Source organism: Rosa chinensis, chromosome 6, assembly GCF_002994745.2.
Source record: "Rosa chinensis cultivar Old Blush chromosome 6, RchiOBHm-V2, whole genome shotgun sequence".
In the NCBI taxonomy this organism is placed as follows: Eukaryota; Viridiplantae; Streptophyta; class Magnoliopsida; order Rosales; family Rosaceae; genus Rosa; species Rosa chinensis.
Genome location: NC_037093.1, coordinates 34,812,058 through 34,822,026, shown reverse-complemented (window position 1 = coordinate 34,822,026; position 9,969 = coordinate 34,812,058). Strand labels below are relative to the sequence as shown.

Below are 9,969 nucleotides of genomic sequence, written 5' to 3'. Positions count from 1 at the left end.
ACCGGTAATATCATCATCCTCAAAATCAGAAGTGATCGAGAGGTATTGTAGTGATGAAGTACCTCATCGTCATCATGCTGGCAGTGCTAGTAGCTGTAGGCAATCTGTGGGGGTTTGATGTGGGGGTTGATGGGGCTGGGGAGTGTGGAAGCAACCCAGAGGTTGTGGTATACAAGCTTGCTTCATGTGGACCAGCAGCACAAGATGGGAGCGTCGCGGTTTCTCCCAAGTGTTGCTCGTTGGTGAAACGCGTCGACAAGCGTTGTCTTTGTGCCATTGTGCTCTCTAAAGAACTTCAGAGTCGTGGCCTCAACCCAGCAATCGCAGTCACCATACCTAAACGTTGTAAGGATCCCAGACGTCCCAAGGGTTACAAGTGCGGAGGTAACTTAGTTTCCCAATATTCATATTATATTACGAGTCTCTAGTACTTACGTTGTTCTTGTCTTCTTGATCGATCAGTTTGTCTTTTATGATTCTCTCTCTATGTATGCATGCATGCTGCTCACAATTCAAATTTCATGGGGTTGCCTAATTGTTTTACTTATCATTCTGTTTATGCTTTTGCAGCTTATACGGTGCCTTGATCGATTACGAAGACCCAAGACGATGGTTCCATATATAGCTGTGGAATTCTCATGTTGCTTTCACATCGATCATCTAATGTTTAAGTTTATTAGTAATGAACCCTTTCAACTTACAAGTTTAAAGAATAAATAAAGTGCTACTTCATGCAATAGTAAAATCCATATTATTATTACTAGTCTTCATGCACGTACTGTGTTTCAATATAAAAGCACTACTAAGAGCAACTCCAACAAAGATGTCAAATTTTTTTTGTCAAATTTGAATTTGATAGATTATGTGGCAAATGATATTTTGCAAAGTTGCACTCCAATAGATGGGTCAAATATGTATATTAATTTGGGAAAAAAAATATAAACAGTACTCAAACTATGGTCCATTCTAAATTTTCATACCCAACTTTCCGAAACTATCACATTGGTGCCCCAAATAGCCAGTCCGACCCAACATACGTACCCGCCGTCCATAACGGCGTTAACTTGCTCCTCTCGTGGCCTCTTTAAATCATGCCAGCTGTCAGAAAAGTTAACGTCGTCATGGACAGCGTGTACGAAAATTGGGTTGGATTGGGTACTCCAGGTACTAAAATGATAGTTTCCAAAAGTTAGATACAAAAATTTAGAATGGGACTTACCTCAGGTACTGTTTATATCTTTTTCCCTATTAATTTATAATTATTAAGAGAGAGAACTTGATGAAGAATGAGTAGCCCGCCAGAAAATTCTACAATGGTAGAAAACTAATGCAATCTTTCTGCAATCCAACCTACAATGGTAATGAAATACCTGCTGAGGGGGGTTGAATTAATTGAATTGAAACAGTTAGGTCTGTTGCTATGATATGGGCTTTGGCAGAAAGATAGACCCAGAGAGCCATGAAAGTGTAGAAGACTAGATGGTAAAAAACAGAGGTGTTCAAAGGACACATACCCAGATTCTAAGTATTGAGAGAGGCATATGCACAGAGGCAATTAAAACTACAGATCCATAAAAAAAACTAGAAGATTAAATCTCATTACCCATCAAAACTCTACAACTGCTTCATCAAAATCTCATATCCCCAATCTTCACTGAGCTCACCTAATCAATCAAGAAGCACCTGGTCTGATCTAATCCTTGATTTTCTATGCAACCTCACTCTCCGATCTGATCTCCGACATGGTAGGAAGAAATAGAGAGGCCAGAAGGATTGAAGGTCTGCCATGGGTGGCTCCGATCTGGGTTGGACAAAAGTGAGAAGAGGAAGAGGGAGAATGAGAGAAACAATAAAAAATGAAAATGACAGATGAGTAGGGGCTGTCATTTTTGAAAGAAGAAACGAGATATGTCTTCCACCGTGGAATTGAAGGATGGGTTGAAGAGATATTGAACTGTCTTTTATAGCTATTGGAGCTCCACGGTGGATTTTGACACAACCATTGGAGATTGTCTAAAGTGCTACTTCAACAGTTCTTTTTTTTTTTTTTTGGTCAAAGTGACAATATTCATTAATAAGCCCAAAGGGATAAAACCCTAAGTGAGAGCCCAAAGCTCTGAATTACAAGCTAACAGAAGTATGAAAATTACACATCAAACCTAATTCCACATGAATCTGGTCGATCATAAGATGGTAACCCTAAAAATTAAAAAGAAAATATCCTAACATGATATCACTGCAGCCGCCACCCTAGCCATATTGCACGCCAACGAACTTCCGTACAATCATCGACCAAGATGTCACCAGAAGAGCCTAAATGAAGGGATATAATCCAAGAACCCGATGCCAATATAAGCCTAGAAAGCAAATCCTAACATACCCAAAATACAAGATGATCCGAAGGAGGAGCCAATAACGCACACTGACCATCACCTCTCTACCAGAACCGAACGATCCGGAAGAGAACCATTGCCACCGAAAGGGGACAAAGTCAGCAACAAAGAAAAAATACAATGGATAATGGGGGGTGAAACACCCACGCGTAAGCACCCATACTCCGCTTGGTAAGTGATTTTCACTTTATAGAGGTAGCCATTGGAAACTCCAAGAAAGTCAGTGGTAGAGGGATGAGAGTTGGTGTGAGATGTTGGGTGGGAGGAATTTTGTGGGCTATTGTCAAATTTGAAAAATTTCCAAGCTAATTGACAAGAAATTGAAATAACATAGTGAGAGGAAGAGCAAAGCCCTCTAGATCTGGACACAACCAGTATAAACACCACAAGAGGGCTAGATCTAGACACAACCAACATAATCACCACAAGAGGGTGTATAATCTGGACAAATCCAGCAGAAACTCCACCAAAGGATGTCAAGGACAGTCGTCGGAAAGAGCCACGTAGCTCCATAATCGCCAGTGTCGACAAGCGGGAAGAGCCTCGCAGCTCCACTACCGCCAAATCAGACCGCCGGAAAGAGCCCCGCTGCTCCACAACCGTCTTATCCGAACATCGGAAAGAGCCCCACAGCTCCACTACCGTTGTTGTCCTCGGTTGAAGAGGAGCATATCGAGATCTGTCAGCCGAACCCGAGATGAGATGCCCATCCATCTTCCGTGGATCGTGCCACCACCATGAAGGTCTGCCTTTATGCAGCTTGAGCATCCCCTCCAGGGCCAGAACGCAGCGGCAAAACACCGGCAACTTTCTGCCGGGAGAGAAACAACAATGTCTGGAGGTTTCTCATTTTCATCGCTCGTAGGGCGCGTTCTATTCAACAATTTTCGATTGAATGTTGAGACCAACTTTGTGTGCTACTTCAATAGTTCAATCCATTATTATTACCAGTCTTCATGCATGTACTGTGTTTCAAGATAAAAGTACTACTAAAATTCCTGGGAAAACCAAAGTCAACTCTATTGCTAATGATAAAATTAATTAGTAATAAAAACTATTTAACTAATAGTAAATTCAGTGAGCCAATCAACTTGTATTATTTAGTATTCACAAATGTTTAGGTTACTCTCTCTGAGAGGTAGGTGGAGGTCGTGGCCTCCTGGCTGCGGCTCTGCAAATTGGGCCAGAGGAGATGCGTTTTCCCTCTCATCTGGTCACCGGGAGATTGAAGGTGACGGGATTTTTCGTTGTCGGAGTCTCAAAATCTTGTTTCTTGTTCTTTTGTTCGTACCTTGGCAGTAGCTATGGCAATCCTGGGTCGTGCAAGGCTACGACATTGGGCTGTGTTCCTGGGAAACCTGGATCGGTGAAGGTTCTGGGGTCTCGTTGCTTGCCCCTGACTGAGCCGGGTTGCGGACTGGAGTTCTGAGCGGTGGTTTGGGGTTGGACCTCAACTTTTGTTGATGGCGGCCATGGATTGCGACTTCAACCTGGCTTGCGGCGACACTGATCTCTTTCTTAAGGGACGGTCTGGTGTTCTTGGGTTGGGGTTGGCTGCGGCTTGGTGCGGCGAAGATTGTGGATGGTTGGACAGGTACATAACCAGTGCCCGGTGCTGTTCGATGGGATGTGCAGTGGAGCGCCTGGCGGCGATCTTCCTCGGGTGTTCATGCTTTGTCGGGTGGCTAGGGGTTGTTCGTGGATGGGGACATTGACGATGATGGAGGTGTCGGGCTAGCATTGGCTCCACCGATCTGTACCAGAGTGGAGCTGGCTGCAATTGGGAGCAACGAAGATGGCGGTGGGCGATGGTGGAAGACTGCCTCAGCCGGCATAGTCAAACAGAGGTGGACTGGTACTCCGTCGTGCTGGGTTTGGGTGTCCCTGGGGTTGGGTGGCCTTAGCATGTTCAGTTGGGCTTTGAGCCCTTTTGGGCCTAGTGCTAGGGTTTCCCTTTCTTTTAGGCCTATGCCTGGCACATGGGGTAGTTGGGCTGCTGGGGTAGTTGATTTTACTTTTTTAATTATTTTTGTGTAAGAATTCATTCTTCTATGGGGAATGAACTCGTAGCTTCTCTCTGAGATTTGTCACCAAAAATACTCGGAATGTCTTGGCCCTTTGATTTTCTAGGACATTTTAGGGTAAGGTAGATTTTGGCTGAGCTTCATGATCTTTAAAAAGGTTGAATTACTTAGGTAGTGACTCTTTTGACAGTTCCACCGGGATGGGTCATTATGTGTAATTTGGCTGATCAATGCAATGAGTTGACAATTCTCTCAAAAAAAAATTTCGGTGAGCCAAGATTAGAAGGTTATTTATTTTTTTTTTAAAGGAAAAAAAGTAATTGTCAATTTTCAATTGATAATAAAAAAATAATTGGCTAAGAGCTAAACAAGTTACCAAATTTTAAATATTTTGGACCATTGGATTAGTATATATCCAATGGTCCAAAATATTTAACAAAATGGGTGTATGACAAGCACTCAGGTACCTAGTAGAGTTTTCAATAGTTCATGTACTATTTGAAAATTTTAATTTTTTTTTTTCATACTAGTCAGAACAAGTTCACCCGTAGTCAAGAAATGTCAAGGTCGAGAAGTCAAGAATTCGACCAGTCAAGATACTGTTCACTGCCACTGGACATGGGTTTACACCCGTTGTTTTTCTTGACTGGTCAAGACTGGTTAAAACTCCATCGAACATTACCGTTACAATTAATTCCTATCAATATTAAATCATCCACCGTCGGATTGTTCACCTTAATTGAAACCAACGGCCCAGATTAAAGCACCGTTGGTTTCAAATTTTCTGAAAAGCCAACGGGTCGATGCCACCTGTCCCCTGCCGCAAAAGCAATGTCGCTACGTGAAAAAATACGGATATGCAGAATGTGCTGGGCCACATGGCGCTTCTCGATTGGTCCGTGGCTTCCACTCCCGCGTCTGTCTCCATGCGTCCGCACCTGACGTCACCCACGTTCTCCTCTTTGGCGAGCTGGCAGCTCTATGAACTTGGGCAAGAAAATAGTCAAAGGCTTGCCCATTTTTTTGGCCTGGGTCAAGAAAAGGCAAAGCTTGGCTGGTCATGCATGGGACGGTGGAAGCATAAAAATCAATTAACCGGTCAAACACATCATCATTCCCACCTTTTGCCTGGGCAAACCAATACCGCTGAACTTGCCCTCATATTCATGCCTGTGACATCCACAATAATAATTTTTTATCAATAATCAGCTTGTCATAGCTCACTGGTCTTTACTCTTTTCTTAAAAAAAAAAAAGTTGGATGGGATGTTGGGATAAAAAATTTGTGATGACCTGGTTTTCTGTTATTTAAATTTGGTATTTAATAATGGACCAGTTATACGAATATTTGTTATTGTACTTTGTTCGTAGGTTGTATGTGAAGTGGAATAGTTTTGTACGTATAATTATTCGAATTTCACAGTTTAGGGGGTCGTGTGAAGTTTGACTTTTTATATGTAGGGATTCTCGGAAAACTTCCTTCACGAAAGTTGTAGAGCACGTCGATACGAGTTCGTGGACATGCGGAACGCGTCAATCGAAGTTTGTATGAAGAAGTTATGGCTATTGGAAGAAGTTTCCATTTTAGTATAAATAGGGAAAATATGAAATTATTTTCATTTTTCCCTTTCCTTTTCCGGAAACTCTTTCTTCTCTCTCTCTTCTCTCTCGGTCGACTCCTTCAGAAATGAAATTTTCAGACTAACCCGACCCGGACCCGGCCGATCCCACCCGGCTTTTCCGGGGTTCTCCGGCGACCTCTAGCCGTGAAACCTGCACAGAACGACTCGTCTCCTCCTTCTGGTCGTCTCTGTGGCATCCTCTTGTGGCGATACCCACCGTGCACGGTGCAGCAAGGCGGTGCAGCTTGGTGTTTTCGGACCCGACCGGAAAACACAGTTCCGGCGACGTCAAGGCTTCAAGTTTCCTTCTTTGGCTTCGTGGTGGTTGTCTGAGTCGATCTATGGTGTTTGTTTCGATCGATTTACGTGGAAATCGGTTCAACTCAGTTTGAGCAATAATCCAAAGCTTGTGAGGTAGTTTTCGATCCCTTAAGCTTGTTTTCTGACTTTGATCCAGTTATGAAAGTTCACAAGCATGCTTAGATGAAGCTTTTTGATGTTGGGAGTTTTGTGAAATATTGAGTTTTGGCCGGCGGCGGTGCGCCACCGCCTGTGGTGGCGTTCCGGCGGTGTTCCGGCCATGTATGGGACTGTTTGTGGTATTATATATGTTCTAGTCGTTGATACGAGCGTTTCGATATATAATATGCAAATTTTGGAGTTCGTATGAAATTGTTATGATTTTTACAGTTTCATACCGATCGATTTATTCGATCCGTGAGGATTCGAGCGTCCGATTGACTTTTGGTTTGGTCACATCGATCGTGGACGTATTCCGGAGACTTTGGGAGGTCTCGGATGTGGTTTTGCCTCGATTGGTGCCACTTTGGGGGTTTTAGTTCAAAACAGAGGTTTCGAACTTAAATCAGATGTGAATTATCACTAAATTGGAACCGTATGTGATTAGGTACTTGACGAAGTACAGTGGAGGATTATTTGTGAATTGGCGGCTTTGTGCTTTATTGAAGACGCAGCAGGAGTTCGAGGTGCGTAATCTCACAAGGTTCTTTATGAACAGAATTACCATTATTGTTTCGGCGTTAATCATTTAACTGCAAACTATAGTTGGTATTAGTAGGCATTCCTGAGCGAATGTCTACGTATATATATATTTACGTGAAATATATATATCATTGTGGATGATTGTGATGAATAATAATATGCATGATGATATTCATATTATTGTTGAATGTGACTTTTCAAGAAACAATATTGTGGAAAAAGATGTTTTCTATTGTTTGAAAAGTATTGAGCTTGATGTTACATTTTTGAGTCAAGCGTGACTCATTTTAAATGTATTGGTCCTTGTACCAAGAGTCACAGATGGTGAGCAGGGGTTAGGAAAGCCGAAGCTAGATGTTATAACGTTTTTAGGTCGGTTGCGACTTATTTAACGTTTAGCTTTAAGACCAGATAGGGCCTAACAAGATTACATATCACAGATGGTGACAGAGCACAGATGGTGACAAGTTGCAGACGGTGACCTTGACGTTTGATTTCATGACCAGACGGGGTCTGAAGATCATGTGTCACAGATAGTGAGAGAGCACAGATGGTGACCTAAATGTTGATTTTGAGACCAGACGGGGTCTGAAACCGCATGTCACAGATGGTGACAGGTCGCAGATGGTGACCAAGGCAGGAAATAGGTAATCACGTCCGTAGTCGGATGAGTGGTTACGATTTCAATAGAGCGATAGTCTGTCTGCCATTATAGATTATGGGAGTGACGGTCGAGGTTGCTGGAGACTCATAAGTATGTAGTTAAAGGAGAATTACTTGAGTATTCTTCTTTTATTGTCTAGATGAAACTTGATTTGCTGCTTGATGGTTAAGTTAGCAAATAGAACATTGTCACAGAGGTGATTTATGTTGTCCTTTAGATGAAAGGGTTATGGAGTGTTAGAAGGAATCATGGCTGCATGGTTTCCTTTAGCTGATGTGTGTGAGTTGTTGATTGATATTCATGAGTTACTCATACGAGCTTTCATAAGCTTACCGGGTTTTGTTGTGTGGAAACCCGGTGCACCATTCTTTTGGTGTAGGGGTTAATCCTGCAGGTCAGGAAAATCGTGGCTGAAGCTGAGGTAGCTATAGGCAGCTGAACGGGTAGGAAGAAAATTTTGTTGGCTTTGCCATTGTTATGACTTCCGCTATGTAGTAAGCTCTGAGGAGCATTTACGCTTTATTTTGTGATGACAATTTAATTCGTAAATTTGTGTAATATATAACTCTATGGGGCGAGTGTATATTAACTCAGATGGTTTCAGGGCACCAGTATGTACTCGTTATAAAGGAAAGATGTTCCAGGTATTTGTATTGATGACTGAACATTCACGCATGTATAATTATGGGATTATATATATCGATTTTCATGTGTGTAAAATCAGGGGCGTGACAAAATTGTAGGATAGAGGAGCTTCTTCCCTGCTCCCTAGTGAATTTTAATAACTTTTTTTTTCCTCTCTTTAGTTGTTTCTTGCTGAAAACATACAAGTGTTTATTTAATGTACGTTGTACATATATTAAATTTTGAAGGAGTTTGAAACCTAGCCTACTTGGAAGGCACAACCCTAAATCATTTATTAAATCAGAACTACGTAACTAGAGGGGGATGTAAAACCTGAACCCGTGCTACAATAAAATAGTTACAATACTAAATAATAGCAGGAACCTCATCTAACCGAACATCATCTAAAACAAACAAACTAGCAAGGTGAGCAAGTCTATCAACTACACCATTAATTTGCTTCACGGTAAATATGCCGAAATGTAAAAGATTGAAAGGCATATACATAATCATTTACAATCATCTAAAACCCGGCTTACCTACGAGAAATTCTACTCCTTACTCTGAAGTGCAATAATCAACAGGGGAAAGTCACTTTCAATATCTACTTACAACCAATCTTGGTGAATACCAGCTCTACACTCCTTAGCTTTCAAAGGGCGTAGAGTTTATCTAAAGGGTGAGTAGAGTTTCTGTTTTTTAAAGAAGCGATAATTTCATTAATGTTGTAATATTACAAAAAAAAAACCGTCATACTTAGCTCGACAAAAGTGAATTCTCCGTATAGAATATTGCAGTTGCATACGCTTAACACCTAAGGCTCCCATAAATATTATAGAGAGTACTGAACATCAAATAAAAATTAATCTCCATACTCAAATTTAAACTGTTTAGTAACCAAAATGATAATCCAAAGGGCGAGTACGTAGAGGTTCTGAATGATCATCATCTTGCTCATTTATGAAGAAAAAAAATGAAAACGCCCATAGAGGAGGAGAAAGGAGTTGGGGTAATATCCTTACTCCTCCCAAAGGTACAACTCTTTTTTTTCTTTTTTATTTATCAGAACATACAACTCAAGTCCACTAGACCACATACTCAAAAAAAAGAAAAAAGAAAAAAAAGGGGTTCCGCTAGGCCAAAATAGAAACAAATTAAGTACATCAAATGTTACACATTACAAGATAGAAAAAGGAAAATCATAACATAGATAAGTTTAACACTAATTTATTTATTTTCTTTCCTTCGATTAAATCTTCCTCTGGAAATGGGCTATTTTCAATGCAACTGCCACTGCTACCTTGTCTTGGATGCGATCAAAAAATCGAAAGTAGGCATACCTCCATGACTTCTTTATGAGTAATGTGCCACAAACACCCCAAAAGCCTACGACAAAGCCGAGCACTGCGCTGATGTAGAAACCAAGCTTTTCATCATCTTCATGTCTTTTCCCACGAGGAAAAGTGGGTTGTGGAGGTCTGTCATCTCCTGGGCACTTGTTTAAAAGGGGAACCCCACAAAGTGATGGATTGCCCCTATAAATATTGGTTGAATCATCAAGTGCTTGAAGTTGGTTGCCCAAAGGAATTCTTCCGCTCAATTCGTTGTAAGACAAATTCAAGTGAGACAAATAGGTTAAAG

At 41.4% G+C, this 9,969-nt stretch overlaps 1 protein-coding gene across 1 annotated transcript; it reads left to right on the top strand.

Annotated features, from left to right (window-relative positions):
• On the top strand, positions 1–763 carry LOC112173221 (putative lipid-transfer protein DIR1). The gene is made up of 2 exons (XM_024310810.2): positions 1–384; positions 571–763. Exons 1-2 carry the CDS (start codon positions 54–56, stop codon positions 585–587), a joined length of 348 nt encoding a protein of 115 aa, XP_024166578.1. The 5' UTR covers positions 1–53; the 3' UTR covers positions 588–763.
• The last annotated feature ends 9,206 nt before the right edge of the window (positions 764–9,969 follow it).